The sequence below is a fragment of the Gorilla gorilla genome, chromosome 5 (assembly GCF_029281585.2).
Source record: "Gorilla gorilla gorilla isolate KB3781 chromosome 5, NHGRI_mGorGor1-v2.1_pri, whole genome shotgun sequence".
Taxonomy (NCBI): Eukaryota; Metazoa; Chordata; class Mammalia; order Primates; family Hominidae; genus Gorilla; species Gorilla gorilla.
Window position 1 is genome coordinate 70582022 of NC_073229.2, and position 16842 is coordinate 70598863.

The 16842-nt window shown below is 42.0% G+C and overlaps 1 protein-coding gene across 1 annotated transcript; it reads right to left on the minus strand.

The window, feature by feature from the left end:
- Window positions 1–430: 430 nt before the first annotated feature.
- LOC115934984 (glutathione S-transferase A3-like) lies at window positions 431–16588 on the minus strand. Its single transcript, XM_055391592.1, has 6 exons — window positions 16457–16588; window positions 8413–8464; window positions 7290–7427; window positions 4457–4590; window positions 1443–1574; window positions 431–574 (listed from the first exon to the last, which is right to left on the minus strand). The coding sequence occupies exons 1-6, from the start codon at window positions 16586–16588 to the stop codon at window positions 431–433; spliced, it is 732 nt and encodes a 243-aa protein (XP_055247567.1).
- Window positions 16589–16842: the final 254 nt, after the last annotated feature.

Consider the following 16842-nt stretch of genomic DNA (forward strand, 5'->3'; position numbering starts at 1 on the left):
AAAATGGATGTCAAGGAAAAAAGAAAATTTCATTTTGCCTTTCCCCAGAATGATAACTGTTTTTTTGTGCAGAATGTCAGAAGTAAATTTCTATACATGACTTTCTGATAGGCCATTTGACAAATGTTGCAGGACAATTCTTGAAAAAGTCAAACAAACCACATAGTCTACATTTTCCTTTTTTACTAAATTTTAATTCCAAGGAAATTTGTGGGGAGTTTGGAAATCTGATTTCATATCAGATACTAATGAAAAGAAACCAATTTTAACTAAATCTGGTCATAGGCATTTTACTGTGTAATTAGCATACAATTTTTAAAAAGTTTATTAACTTCACAATAGCCACAACCAACATTTAGATAAAGCAATTTATTGTTGCGGAACTTTAGAATATTGGTATTGCATGTTCTTGGCATCCATGCCTGCTTTATCAAACATTGAAAATCTTCGTTGCTTCTTCTAAACCTTTTGCATTTATGGGAAGCTTCCTCAGGCTGCCAGGCTGCAAAAACTTCTTCACTGTGGGGAGTTTGCTGATTCTGATTTTCAGGGCCCGCAATGCACAAAGCACAGCCTCAGAGTGAAGCCAAGGGCTGACACCACCATTAACACAACCCAGGGAATCTGCGCCCCTCCTACACAAAGACCAACTAAGTTCCCTCTATCAGCACCAGTAGGGAGGCAGAAAGAGACACTAAGTGAGAAATGAAGATAAGAGGAAGAACATGCAGCTCACTAGCATTTTCCCAAAAAATGTCTTTAAGACTTTATTCGGTTCAGTCTTCCTACCCTCTTCCTTACACATGAATCTTGTAGATTCATGGCTCTTGTAGAAGATGAGAAAGAACAATGTGCCTGTGAGATATCAGCACAGATCAGTCTCTAAGCAGAAGAAGTGAAGATATGGGAAAATTGAGCTAGAAATGAAAATAGAAAATGTTAAAGTCAAACCATGGGACCACTTTTTCCCATTGAGAGATATAGCTTTCGGGGGCAGCGTGTTGGGAGAGCTGTGCACAAGGAACTCAGTTATCTGACAGCAAGAGCCAGAGCATAAGGAAGGAACCAGATGGAAAGGGCCCTGCTCAGACACACTTGGTGTGGGAAGATAAGGGCATATTGGGATAAAGGGTATCACAGAGAACTCAGGAACAGAAACCACAGTGAAATAGAGGGATGAGGAGAGATGCTGGGCCCTGGGTCCTTGGCATTATAAAAAGCGAAATATTCTTGGGGTAGCATGCACATCAAATTTCCTTGGCATAACAAGAAGGCATTTCCATGCCTCAGAATCAGGACCTGGAAGCTCATTTCGGAGACCTGAGGGGCCCTGCACACCCGGAGAAGGCTGAGGTCAGAATGTGGCCAGTTCAAGGGCCCAGATACTAGATCCCAAGATGGGAGATGAGGAGCTGCCTTTTGAGGACTGAGAAATGGGTCACCTTCAGCAGAGGGAAGTTGGAGATGAGGCTGGAGTCAAGCTCTTCCACATGGTAGAGAAGTTTGACCAGGTGAATGTCAGCCTGGCTCAGCTTGTTGCCAATGAGGTAGTCTTGTTCATGGCTCTTCAACACCTGGAGGATCAGAGGAATCGGATCAGGAACACATGTGCAGTGAGGCTGGGGCCTCTGCTTCTCCCTGAGTTTGTCCAGGCTGACTCTGCCTCTCCCACCTCTGCTTCCTTACTGGGCAGGTGCAAAGATCCAGATCTTTCTCCATGTTACCTGATTCAGTGAGAGAGTAAGAAGTGTGGCTCTCCTCACTCCTTGTTTGGAGCCCAGGCTCCCATTTTCTCCTCTCATTCCACATCACTATGGCATCCACAGCACCCACCCAGCTTGCATCTTCCACAGGGGCCAGGGGCTTATCCCCTGCTGCAGCCTGTTCTGTCTGCCCCAGGCCCTACAGTGTGCAGCCCTGATGTTCAGTGGCTCTACACACTCTCTCTCTCTCCAGTCTCCCTTGGGCAGCGACTCCACCTTCATGACAACACTCTTCTCCCACGAGTAGACTATTTCAGAATCCTCATTTCTCCTCATCTGCCCTCCTCATTTCCTGCTCTGGGATCTGAAATAAGCCTGGGTGAAGTTTAATTCATCCTCTTTCTTGCAATGGTGGTTCTTACTGCTTTGACTGTGTTATAATCTGCATGCCACTGTGTCCCGGGGCGAACTGCAAAGATGTCTGCAACTTACTTCAAAATGCAAAATAATAATAATAATAATAATAATAATAATAATGTGTTTGAGTGAGGCAAACAGGGGTGGAGTGACTGACACGTGATAAATCAAAGATAAAAGGTTCACTTTGCTCTTTAGATCCTTGGTGTATATATGTTCATAAAACATTTCTTTGGGCTACACCAGATCTATACATTTTTAATAATAAAATTTTTGAGTGATATATGATATTTATTAAAATATCTCAGCACATTGACATCATAAATAATAAAAAGAGAAAGCATATGGCAACATTGATTTAAGATAATATTTATTAAAATATCTCAGCACATTGACATCATAAATAATAAAAAGAGAAAACATATGGCAACATTGATTTAAGATAATATTTATTAAAATATCTCAGCACATTGACATCATAAATAATAAAAAGAGAAAACATATGGCAACATTGATTTAAGATAATATTTTGACAATACATTTTCACACTATGTATACATACAAACGTATAGATAATGACTTGGTACACAAACAAAACAACTTCAATGCTATATTGTAATATACATTGTTCAAATGCACATATCATGGGCTCTTTGGTAGAAATGGTAGAATTCTTATTCACAGTCTATTTTTATACCATGCCTTGAGAGTCAGGTGCTCCATTAACATCAAGGAAAGCTTTTTGGAAGTGAAGGTCAATGCCCCAAAAATACACAGGCACTATTTTATTTTTCTGTTGCCTTGTGTTATGGACTGAATGTTTATGTTTCCCAAAAATTCATATGTTGCGATCCTGACCCCCAAATCTTTAGAATAGATCCCTAAAAAATATATTATTTCAAGCCATTAGTAGGTGGGGGTCTCAGGAGATGATCAAGTCATGGGGGTGGAGATTTCATGAATGACATTAGTCCCCTTATAAAAGGGTTCTCAGAGAACTCCCTTGGCATGTTTGCCATGTGAGGACACAGCCAGAGATTGGCTGTCTATGATCCAAGGAACAGGTGCTCCCCAGATGTGAAATCTGCTGGCACATTGATCTTGTACTTCCCAGCCTACAGAGCTGTGAGATAGAAACATCTGTTCTTTAAGCTACCCAGTCTATGGTATTTTGTTATTGCAGCCAAACTGCTAAGAAACCCTCTAAACTCTTAGTGCCCTTATAGACTAAACAGCTTCTATCATGACCCTTACAACAGTCAGTCAAATACACCAGCATTGGTCAATAACTGCCAGCTTCCCTAATTTTTGCCTCTATTTTCAATTTATGACCAACCACAGAAAGCAAAATATGGATCTCTGACTAATCCCATAGAAATCCACACTTCTAGTTAGCCAGCTTACAGCATCCCTAGGCCAGCAATCAGGACATAACTTTTTCTACCATGAATCTCTCAGACTTTCCTGCCTACCTCTGAATCTCTGACAAATGCAAGAGATGGCGGCTGACTTCCTTTCTATAGCAAGCTCTGTATAAACACCTTTTGCTTATTCTCATTTGGACTGTCTTCACTTCCACAGTTTTTCTGGAAGTTGGAACAAGACATGGTCTATGTTGCCCGTTACCATGGACCCCAGCCGTCAACCAGGTGCTGTATCCACAAAGGCTCCTTGTGCCTTGTGGCAAGTCAGCACCTGGGCTGAACTCTTTTCTCTTTGCATTGAGCTCTTTCACTTTTTATTCTCAGGTTGGTCCTTGGTTTTGGTATTGGTTCTCATCTGCTTAGCATCCTTTGTAGAATCAGGACTTTCTTTTCGTTTCTTTTGTAGTCTTTCGTGTTACTGCTTTTTGTCATGTGATCTAAAGGTGTTATTTGTCATAAAAGAAGCAGCATAAGAGCAGAGGCCCAGGAGCCTGTTTTTCAAGATAGCCTCACAGTACATTAAGTTTGAGGTTCTCACTGGACCTCTTTCCATTTGTCAAACTTTGCTGTGGGTCACCTCTAAAACCGAATGAAGTTCTTCTCTCTTCATTTTTGGTTCTTGTTGTTCTGCAAACTTGGCAGTGATCCAGACAGAAACATCATAGTTTCCACTTGAGGCAGAGTATTGACTGTGACTTTAGATTTACTTTATCCTTGGTAGGTGGTAATCCATATATCTGACTGAATAATTCTCTATTGTAGTTTTGAGGCTTAAATCATGTAGCCACTAAAAAGCTGAAGAAATGCCTAGGGCGAGATCTGGGGAAGGGGCATGGACCTTCCATGCCTTCCCTGGACAGGCCACCCTCCAAGAAGCTCCATGTGTTCAGCTATCCAGAAGCTCCCAGGTACAGTTTCAAAGACAGGAAAATAGTGGCTTGTTGTTCCCTCTTTGATCAGGGCAAGCTTTGCATCTTTTTCCTCAGGTGGATGCAATGAGTAATGAAGAAGCTTTTCACTCAAACCTGCCCTACCTTCTGTATACACTTCGACCCCGTAAGACAAAAATAACCAAACTGCTGAGTGCCTTCCGCCTTAGATTTTATGTTTAAACACTTGAGACAGTGAAGCATTAGGTGACAGGAAAGTAATTCAGCTCCACTGCATGCCTTTTATATGCTAGTCATTAGGCTATGATTTTTATAAATATATTTACATTTATTTCTCAGAACACTCTACTGTGATAGATTTATATCTAAAATGTTTGTTATGCACGTGACCAAATACAGGTACAAGAAACATCGGTGACCTGTCCTGCATCACAGTCATGAGAGAAATCAGTGGAATCACTGCAAGTAACCACTGATGCTACAAATAGGGTTTGCTCACTCTGCTGTGGTTTGTTTTACACATAAGCTTAGCGTGATTCATATGGCTAAAGCCCTGCCATTTACATAATCCCAAGACAGCCTCCCCAGCACAGTGATCTCAAACGTGTCTGTTTTCCTCTCTCATCATACTACACATCCCAGGCTCATTTTTATGCCCAATATTAGAAGTTCTTAAAAAAGAAAAAAATAAAATTAATAAAGGAAAAACTAGGAAATAAGGTATGTCTCTAAAAGATATCCCTAAAAAACATATTTTTTCAAGCAAGTTACTAATTTTCAAAAAACAAACAAAAAAAAGCTCTCTCAATTATTTTCCATAAAACATTGTTCCATTACCTTCTCCATATGATGCTGGCCAATTCTAGTCATGACTGTGTTTCAAGACCTCACCTAATATTCCCATGGTAACGTGGGAAAATTGTTTACATAGTAAAATTGGCAAACATGGTAAAATTATTCATATAGTTAAAACCAGTGCATATCATAGGACATCTTCTTTCTTCTCATTTCAAACTGTGTTTCCTACAAAACTTTTATTTATTTATTTATTTATTTTGTTTGTTTGTTTGTTTGTTTTGAGACAGAGCCTCGCTCTGTCACCAGGCTGGAGTGCAGTGGGGCAATCTCGGCTCACTGCAACCTCTGTTTCCTGGGTTCAGGTGATTCTCCTGCCTCAGCCTCCGGAGTAGCTGGGACCTTAGGTGCACGCCACCACGCCCGGCTAATTTTTGTACTTTTAGTAGAGACTGGGTTTCACCATGATGGCCAGGAGAGTCTTGATCTCTTGACCTCGTGATCCACCCGCCTCGGCCTCCCAAAGTGCTGGGATTACAGGCATGAGCCACTATGCCTGGCCCTGTATTTTATTTTTCTTTGAGACAGAGTCTTGCTCTGTCACCCAGGCTGGAGTGCAGTGGTGCAATCCTGGCTCACTGCAACCTCCGCCTCCCGTATTCAAACGATTCTCCTGCCTCAGCCTCCCGCGTAGCTGGGATCACAGACACCTGCCACTACGCCTGGCTAATTTTTGTATTTTGAGTAGAGATGGGGTTTTGCCATGTTGGCCAGGCTGATCTTGAACTCCCGACCTCAGGTGATCTGCCTGCCTCGGCCTCCCAAAGTGCTGGGATTACAGGCGTGAGCCACCACACCTGGCGAATACTTTTAAATAACAGCTTTATTGACATGTATTCACATACCATAATTGCCACCCCTTAACAGAATATTATTCAGTAATTTTTAGTACATTTACAGAATTCTGCAAATACTATCACTGTCTAATTCCAGAACATTTTTATCATCTGGGAAAGTAGTAGCACATGCTTTGGCAGCCATTCCCCATTGTCCCCTTTCTCCAGCCCCTGTCAACAACTGATTTCCTTTCTGGACTCAAATGGTCTGGATGGTTCATACAAAAGAATTCATGTCACATGTGGCCTTTGGTGTCTGGTTTCTTTTATAGCACACGTTTTCAAGGCTCACCCATGTTGTAGCATGCATCAGTACTTCATCTCTTTTCATAGCCCAAGAATATTCCATTGTCTACTACAGCACATGTTGTTCCTCCATTCATCCATGGGTGGACATTTGGGTTGTTTCCACCTTTTGCATATCATGAATAATTCTCCTATGAACATTTCCGTGCATGGATTAGTGAGGATGTGTTTTCCTTTCTCCTGGTTGTAGACCTGGTAGTGGAATTGTTAGGTCATTGGTAACTCTGTATTGGACTTCTCAAGGAACTGCCAGCAAAGGAGGAGACTCCTCCTCCCAGCTTTGCTGATGCAAAATCAGTCTGGCTGCTTAGGTCTGTATCAAATGCTGCACTTTAGGTAATCCTGGTATCTTGGGCACCAGCCTCTCAAACCTTAGTCAAGTTGACCAGTTCATCATACAACTGGCTGGAAACTTAGGTTCCTGGTCACCATTCTTGGAATTACTGGAACCTGAGATTCAGCTCCTTTGCAGCATTCTCTCCCCAGGCCTTCATCTACCAACTCTCAAACATTCTATGCCTTGTCCTAAGCTGTTGGCTGGAGTCCAGCCTCTGAAGTCCTGAGCACCTGGAATCATGATTCCCCATCCTCCTGAGTTCATGGTTCATCAGCGTTTGGAAACCTCTGTCAGGGTGCTGGATCCATAGCCTCCATTGTCTTCTAGAATCACACTGGCCTGAACCCTCCCCATATTCACTCTTTTCTCATCTCCATGGGACTCTGCAATACTGGACACCAGCGTATATGCCCAAGGCCCAGCCTGCTGCTAGTTGTGATGCTCCTTCCACAGTCCTGCCCACTCACAGAAGGACCTAAATCACTCTGTGTTCTCTGTTGATTGAAGAACAGAAAATATACTATATGGGGCTCTCTCCTTTATGTCTTTCCCACACAGGTTGTATTTGCTGGCAATGTAGTTGAGAATGGCTCTGGTCTGCACCAGCTTCATCCCGTCAATCTCAACCATTGGCACTTGCTGGAACAACAAACTCCCATCTTTAGAAAATAGAAAAAAAAAAGGCAGAGTGAAATTTCTATGAATCCCACCCTTTCAGGATGAAAAAGTGGTTGTGGAAATGACTAAATGTATAAAATGAAAAAAAAATTGCCTGGCAACTGTTCAAATGAAATAGGAATTTATTTTTAGCTTCTGGAAGTGCTTTTTCTTATCAAGCTTTCTTTTACTTTTTATACTGTTACTTCATTTATGTTTTTATTCCCCATCCAGCTACAGAATAGGTCGCTTGTATTGTCTGTGTTGATTTATCTTCATGATATCTTAGGAAGAAGTTGGGAGGGACTGCAACAGGCCACCAGCCAGATGCCATTTAACATGGGAATTTCTCAAAGTAAGTCTCATGCTGTTGAAGACATTAAACACAGTTCTGAGAGAAGCTTCTATGTAGGCTCTTTGTGTGCCCTTCAATACCCCCATTAGACAGTGTGTGCAGGGCAGGCTCTGTGTTTCTTACCCCATGGCTTCTACCCTGGCTCATGTCCCTCCTCACCCTGTGACCTGGACTTCCAACCAAGTCAACACTGTCTCGTTATCTAAGCAGACAATATTGCAAAGGTATCACCTTGTCAAACTTATAAGAGAAACAATTCAAAATGGACCTATTTCAACTCCTTTTGTCTAAAACATGTCCTTGCGTGTCTTTGGATGGGGTGGGCTATATGAGATCCTGAGTTGATGACCACAGCACACTCATGGTGCCAAAAGCAGCAAAGCAAGAAAAGGGATCCTCAGGGTGCTGGAGATGGTTCTCCAGCAAATACAAATAGAAGTCTGGCCTTTTTAGCCTGGAAAGAGTTGCCAGACCTGCTCTAGGAGCCCATCCTTTCCATTTTATGATTTTCTCCCTCTCCACCATCACCAACTACAACCCTACACACATGTAAGCATTGCTGGCTGTTCAAACCTCCCTGTGTACCTTCTACTAGATACCCTCCTCAGAGGCACTTAGAGACTTGATCTTACTATTTCTTAACTTTTCCAAATCTTTTGCAGGTTCCAGAAATTTCTCTTCAAACTGGAAGCAGAAACAGTAAATGGGCTCTTATTAATTCATTCCATAGCACTGTAGACTTTTAACCTTGAATGGCTTCTGTCTGGTACATAATTTGGAAAATATAAGATTTCTGAGCTTGGCAGAGCACACAGAGGAGGCTGGTGGTGGCCATTTTGAAATTTACACTAAATCATCAAGAAAAGGGCATGGATCACAGCACATAGTTGCTCAATCTTCTAGTTCACTTTACTTCCACCTTGATGGCTCCCATGTCCATGATTAGGTCATGACTTGAGAGGGGATATCACTGCAGTTAAAGGATCATGCAGTTCTTCTAATTACGATGTTGTCATATCTTAGGAAAGCATATGTCTCTGAGTGAGATCAGACCACAACCTTTGTGTCCCCAGCATGGGTATGCCATGGGCCAATGGCCACCAAAGATTCTGCCACCAAGGGCCCTCTGCTATAATTTACATCAGCTCAGTTTGTAGGAGCCCTGCTAAGGGTGAAATAGGTCATAGCTGTTGCACAGTTATAACTCTTGCAATTATAATTTTCCCTCCTGGAGAATATGGGACACTATAGAATAGAATTCTCAATTTTAGGAAGGAATTAAAGTCCCCACAGTAACATTATTTTTAATGAAAATCTCTGGCTTGTGACATGGCTGTGTGGGTTTAATATCACTGTTGTCATGTCCTGGCTTCTTGACTTTGGACACATTGTTAAATCTCTCTGTGTCTCAGTATCCTAATCTATGAAATGGAAATACTTATGGTACCTATGTTATAGGTTGGTATGAAGATTAAATTTCAAAGTCATGCAAAGCACTCAGAAAAGTAGCAAGTGTATAAGTGCTCATTAAACATACACTATTAGGATTCTGAAGTATGGCTGCTATTTCATATCATCCTTAAAAAAATTAAATCAATCTAATATTGATGAAAATATACTCTATTGCTGATCTATATCAGTGATTTAAACTTTGAAATAAATCACACCTTGTCCTGAGTGTAGTCACTTTGGTTGGAATGGCAGCCAGCAATAAGTCTGTCTCAATCTGATCAGAAGCTCTGAGTGGATGCAGGTATTTGATACAAATATGAAAACCAGTTATTGCATAAAATGCAGTTGACTTAATAGGCAGAATCTATAAAAATAAAAGTCAAAGTAGACACTTATCAAGATTTCCTGTATTTCACTGTTGATATGATCTGGTACCAATCTTGACTCTGCCTCAAAATAGCTGTGTGATCTGGGAATCATCACTTAACATCTTCAAGCCTTAGTTTCCTCATCTGCAAAATGGGGATAGAACATTTTCTTAAACAGAATATTGTAATGTTTTCAAAATGCATGATACAGGGCCTGACCCGCATGCATCAACATCAAGTAATAAATGGTAGTTGTGTCTGCAGTGGTTACTTATAGTTTAATGGAGTTCTTTACGGTGAAAGTTCAGGAATTTGGGGGTTTCTAGCTTGCTCCATGGAACAGTTTGTTGTGGATCTATGATCGCACAGGACCAGGATCTAGAGATCACGGGGGGTGTGTGCCAGCAATTAATAAAGTGTCCAATTCAGGACAAACCTAAGGAACGGTGGGTGGTCCTGGCAGGAGGGTGACCGAGGTGGGGTGGGATTGGCAAGTGGGATGTGCTTGTGAGGCTGAGGACTGGGTTGTGATCATCAGCCTTAGGGCACTGAGACCCCAGAAGCCTGAGCAAGGTCTGCAGTCAGCCCTGCCCCCGCCTTCAGTCAAGCTGGTTGGAGGCCAGGGAACCTGGGTTCCTCCCAGCCTTGCCCCTCTCTATCTCCTGCTGAACTCTTCCTACCCGGGCTCTGAACACATCCCTGAGCTGTAGAGCTGATGTCTGGGTGACAGGGTATTCATTCGTACAAAGAAAACAACCTGGAATGGCAGTGTTTGGATTTCTTGTGTGCTTATTTCTTCATAGGATTGAGAAAGGGTGAGGCTAAAGTCCCAGGGCCTCGCGAAGCAATGAAGAAAGTGCCGTCCCAAGGTTCAGGTCCACACGGCGCTGTGAGGCTGATGGGGCGCGCTAGAACTTCCTTTCACAGGATGCCACCTCACCTGAAACCCTCCTTTTCGGCTGCCACCCGAGGGACAAGATCTCCTGAGTCTGTCCATGAGTTACCCCGAGGAAAACCCTCAGGCAGCCCCTGAGGGACTCTGTTCTGGACTTGGAAGTGTTTTTCTCAGTGACACCTCTAGAGGGCAGCACTTAGCGGAGTCCCACAGACACCTCCCAGCATTTCCTGCTCCAACACCGGAAGGATGACCTGGTAACGCTGGGGAATGCTTGGGTGTTCTGGAAGCTCCTGATTTTAATCACCTGTTTACTTGTCTCCATTCTTATAGGTATGTAGGCTACTCGAGAGCAGGAACTGAGTCTGTCTTGTTCACTGTCTACCATCAGAACCTCACACAGCACCTGGCACTTAGTAGGTGCACAACAAAATAATCATCGAATTAATATACTCAGTCTTTAACAGGTTATTTGTTATAATCCACTGCCTTCCACCTCTCATGTGTGGCATGCATTTTAACTTTACATTCACTTCCTGATATACATTTTATCCCCTTATTACATAAATTTCTAACATGTATAAAAATAACACAAAAGTATCACGACCTTCCTTGTATTCCTCTCATAGAATCAGTAACTACCAATGTTATTGAAAAGAGTCAAACTCTGTAAAATATTTGGAGATTTATTCTGAGCCAACTATGAGTATCTAGTGCCTGAGATACAGCCCTCAGGAGATCCTGAGACCGTGTGGTCGAGGTGGTGAGGGTACAGCTTAATTTTACACATTTTCAGGAGACATGAGACATCAATCAAATATATATAGATGTACATTGGTTTGGTATGGAAAGGGAGGAAACTGGAAGTGTGGGTTTCCAGGTTGTGTGTAGATTTAAAATTTGTCTGATTGGCAGTTGGTTGAAAGGGTTAAGTTACTATCTAACCACCTGGAATCAATAGAAAGGAATGTCTAGTTCAGGATAATAAGGGGTTGTAGAGAATAAAGTTTTACCCTGCAGATGAAGACACCTGGTAGCAAGTTTCAGAGAAAATGATTGTACATGTTTCTTATCAGACTAAAAAAGTTTGTTCTGTTAGTGATTCCAAAAGAGATGAGGTATAATGAGGCTTGTCCAACCCCCTCCACTTCCCATCATGGCCTGAATTCATTTTTCAGGTTAGCTTTGGAATGGCCTTGCTGAAAAGAGAGATCCATTCAGATGGTCAGAGTGAGGGAGGGAGCTTAGAATTTTATATTTGGTTTACACCAACTAAAGCCAATGTGTTTTCATATACATGCCCACCCACTTCCCCCATCTTGTAATAATGTAAGGAAATCCCAAATACCATATATTCCATCCTTAGATACTTCAAAGTGTTTCCCTAAAACATAAAAACTATGATTCCAGCAAAACAGTCTCAGATTCCAGCAAACCAGTCTCATGTGCCCATTGGTTAAATGTGACCATTCTCGCCATGCTAAGAGGTGAGAGTATGTGGTAATAATGAATGTAGGGAAGTTAGTGGGAAGAGGAAGAATTCAAGAACTAATATTTATTGAAAACTTTCGACTGATCCTTCCTTCCCCAATGCTAGTCTCTTTCAATATGTTATATCTTGACTCCTCCTTATAGTCCCATGAAATGCTTGTTATTATCTCCATTCCTTAGTTAGTGAAATGGAACATCAGAAAAGTTAAATGCAATGTCCGCTATCACACTCCACGTGGTGATGAACTTGAAAATCCACACCCAGGGCGAAAATGAAGGTAGGCCTAGAACCCACCCAGGTGAAGGCCCTGAGAACCCATGAAGTGGCCATGAAACCAGAGGATGTCACTGACAAGGAGGACCAACTGTTTGGCTGTTAGGCTGAATTTGATGAAAAGCAGAAATTAGGCCTAAGGCTTGCTTAACTGTAGCTCGAAGAACCAAATTCTTTCAACAGACAGAGGACCCTAATTTCTTGCTTCTTTTGGTTTTCTGTATTCCACCTCTTTGGGGTGCATTTTGTTTTATAACCTGGAAAAACATGTTGCCTCATCAACTTTGCAGGCTTGAATAGGAGATAGTATCTATTCAGCATCAGTCACACACTGGCCATTCCTCCAAATTTATCTTCATTTTATCTTACAAAAATCACCTAAGTTGAATGTTATTATTATTCTCATTTTACAACTGGTGATACTGAGATTTTTAAAGCAACTCGTCCAGAGTAAGTGGTGAATCTGGGATTCAAACCCATTGCTATTCAAAACCAATGACTGAGCCTTATTTTCTGTTAGTGTTTCTCAAATATGTATGCTAATTTTTCAGAAAATTGTGAAAGCTACATATTTTTTAAAGAAAATAGGAAAAAATAAAAAAATACCAGAGAGCATGACATGCTGGAGAGTACGTAATGTTTCATGAGTTTTTAGTTTCAGTTACATGTATGTTATGTGTATGGATATTTGCATGTGTGCACGTTCATTTGGCCATTGCAAATGGTTAGAGATAAATTCACTAGGGATCATCAAGGAAGTTTGTTGGCCCTTGCTCTATCCCAGCCTGCTTGGGAGGTGGAACATAGCAGAGAACCAGCAAATGAAAACCAAGTGTACAGGGACAGGCCATAAATAATTGGATCATGAATGTGAGTGGAAACACACAGGACTCATTGAAAGCAGGAGTTCCAAGACTTAGGAACAGTGGCATTTTCTCTCCAAACCCCCAACTCTGTTATAACATATTAAGATTCTTCTTGCAAAGTTTTGTGGTCATCGAGGTTGATACATTTGTACAAAAATATACTTGTCTTTACCAACAGATGTATTTCTAAAAAAGTATGTATGACTTGAATTTAGACATTAAAATCTTTTAAATGTCTACATTTTAAAATGTGGAACTCAACAGTCTAACTTTTAGAAAGTAAATAATTATTTGAAACATACTTAATCAACTCATCTGTCTTGTAATTAGAGACTTTGCACATTGCACTTTCCTCTCATTGGAAATGGAAATAGCATGATTCAGCAGAAGGAAAGGGAGAGTGAATCTCACAGAGAGTGGGGTGTGCTTCTTTAATTGTTATGGACTAGAGTGCAGAGTGATTCAAATCGCACACTGGCACCCTTAGCCATTACCGAGGATCATGTTTCAAAGGGAAATGAATTATTATTATCTCACATAACATTTTATAATAATGCTCTCGCTTACATGTAACATATCACCTTCACTATATGAGGTTTCCAAAGGCCAGGCCAACACTGAGGCAAAGGTTACCACTGAGCTTTGTTGGGTCAACAGAAAATGAGAACCAGAGAGGCTCGAAGATTTGCCATGGGTCACACACACATTCTCCTCATTCATGGTCAATATCTAGGGAGTGTGTCTACCTTCTGCAACAACCCTGGGAAATGGCTCCTAATATCCTAATTAAAGATGGGCACACTGAGGTTCAGAGAGCTAAAGCGACTGGCCCACGCTGCACACTTGGTGAGTGTTGGGTCAGCTTGAACTCCTTCTGACTGCAGGTCCATAGCTTTTCTACTCCACCCTGTAAGCTGGCTCTGCTTCTCTCTGAGAAATTGTTTCATATTTTCCCATACAGACTCCGTTAACCAACTAAAGATTGGAAGGGAAGGGCGAGAGGGGGACACCTGAATCTCGAGTTCCTTTCTGTTAGCAACTTTTCAGGAGCTTGATTGGAGAAAATAATAATAATAAAAATGTTTCTTTCTCTACTTTGGCAACCCTAAAAACTTAAGTGAGTTGAGAACTAGTATAACTGTATTTTCCTCAACTAGAAAATGGGCTTGTTTTGAAAGGAATATAAGTGGTGAAATTCCAGTAGTAAATTAGAGTTAATTTACTCTTGGTCCCTGGGTGGTCCTAATTATTGCTTCATATCAAAGAGAAGGGAGACTGAGATAAATCACAACTCCTTCCATTATGAGGTTCATAAACTCAGTAGGCTCTTCAAATTCTGAGCTCAAGTTTCTCCTTTCAAAATAGGGACAGTTATATCTATCTTTGAGGGCAGTTGAGAAAGTTAAATGAAATATTGTATATAAAATTTATAATAGGAACTGAATAATGAGAGTGACCTCCTGCCCCCACTTCTTGGGATGTGGATGAGTCTCTCGGAACACATTGGGTAGCACATGAGTCTCCTCTCTCTTTCTCTCTTAACCCATCAAGCTCTGGTAAAAATAAGATTTTATATATATCTAGATTTCTTTTCGAATAAGTCATATAATGAGTCTCTTTTTTTAAAGCTCCTATACAGAGATTAATGATAGTCACTGATACAGTCAACCTGGGTGAACAAAGTTTTCAGTGAAGTTTCAGGGAGGCCTGACCCATCGTTAACACAGACTTACTTAACTCCTAGACTGCAGCAGACCTGGTTCCCAGGTTGTTTTATAACCTGGAAAAACAGACGTTTTATAATCCGGAAAAAGGCTCCCATACCCTGCACCTGGTGGGCCTCTCTCCTCAGGCCAGGCCTAGATACCACCCACTCCCTGCTCTGAGCACTGTGAACCTATCCTGTTCCCAGGCCCACTTTGCATAAACTCCAGTGGAGTGAGAGTGAGCCTCACTGCTTCTCTCTCCAGCTATTCATAGCTCTTGGGCAGGGTCTCACTCTCAATACTTGATGAAAACGGTTGCTCCTCTACAGCATCCTGTTCCTTACCTGAAAATGCAGACATTTTGCTAACCTTTCTTCTATTTCTTGTTTTCAGCATATTTCCTTCTTTTAAAAAGTTTCATTCAAACTGACTAACATTGATTGAGCTGTTTCGGTGTCTCAAGCAATGGTGATGGCTTGTAGCAAAAAAATATTTGGTTGGATTTGGTCTCTGCCCTAAAGTGGTTTAGATCTAGTCAGAATAACAGGCTTCTGGCCAACTGACAGAACAGAATGTGCTTAGCAGTGATTTCACTTTAAAGGATTCCTAGAAATTTCAACCCGGGAATCATGATTCTGTTAACCAAGGAAATCAGAGAAAGGGGAGAAGGCTGCCAGGCTGAGAAAACTGAGGACTCTTGCCCTTCTGCCCAGGTGGGCTCCTTCTTTCCAGGGTAGCATCTCAATCTGCAGGTTCAGTAGATTTTGTACCTCCCAAATGTCTGCCTTCCTACCCTTCAAATTAGTATCAATCCTCATTCTTGTGCAAACATTGCCTTGCAACATGCATTTCTTGTCATTTCAGTATCTTCTCACATGGGTGTTGTATTAGTCCATTTTCACACTGCTATAGGGACCTACCTGAGACTCGTAATTGATAAAGAAAAGAGGTTTAGTCCGCTCATAGTTCTGCAGGCTATACAGGCTTCTGCTTCTGGGGAGGCTTCAGGAAAATGACAATCATGGCGGAAGGTGAAGGGGAAACAAGCACATCTTCACATGGCTGGCAGGAGAGAGAGAATGAGGGGGTGGGTGCTACATGCTTTCAAACAACCAGATCTCATGAGAATGCTATCACAGGACAGCAGTAGGAGAATGGTGCTAAACCACTGAAAACCACCCTCATGATACAATCACCTCCCACCAGGCCCCACCTCCAACACTGGTGATCATAATTCAACATGAGATTTGGGTAGGGACATAGAGTTACACAATATCATTCCACCCCCTGGCCCCTAACATTTCAAAACGCAATCATGCCTTCCCAATAGTCCTCCAAGGTCTTAACTCATTCCAGTATTAACTCAAAAGCCCAAGTCCAGAGTGTCTTCTGAGACTAGGCAAGTCCCTTCTGCCTACAAGCCTGTAAAATCAAGAACAAGTTAGTTACTTCCAAGATACAATAGGAGTACAGGCATTGGGTAAATGGTCTCATTTCAAAAGGGAGAAGTCAGTCAAAACAAAAGAGCTGCCGGCCTCATGCAAGTCCAAAACCCAGCAGGGAAGTCATTACATCTTAAAGCTTCGCAATAGTCTTCTTTGACTTCTTTGACTCTTTGTCTCACATCCAGGACATACCGATGCAACGGTGGGCTCCCACGGCCTTGGGCAGCTCTGCACCTGTGGCTCTGGACAGTACATTCCTTAGGCTGCTTTGACTGGCTGGTGTTGAGCACCTGCAGCTTTTCCAGATGCATTGTGCAAGCTGTTGGTGGATGTATCATTCTGGGGTCTGGGGTACAATGGCCCTCTTCTCATAGCTCCACTAGGCAGTGCCCCAATGGAGACTCTGTGTGGGGGCTCCAACTTTTCCCTTCCCCACTACCCTAGTAGAAGTTCTACATGAGGGCTCCACTCCTGCAGCAGGCATCTGCCTGGCCATCCAGGTGTTTCCTTAAATCTTATGAAATCTAGGCAAAGGCTCCAAGCCTCAACTCTTGCTCTCTGTGCA

Coding starts and splice junctions, on each gene's coding strand:
- LOC115934984 (XM_055391592.1), bottom strand. CDS start 16,588: ATGCATCTGGAAAAGCTGCAGGTGCTCAACACCAGCCAGTCAAAGCAG. Junction 8,465..16,456: donor TGCATCGGTATGTCCTGGAT/GTGAGACAAAGA, acceptor TTCTGCTTCCAG/TTTGAAGAGAAATTTCTGGA. Junction 7,428..8,412: donor TTTGGAAAAGTTAAGAAATA/GTAAGATCAAGT, acceptor TATTTTCTAAAG/ATGGGAGTTTGTTGTTCCAG.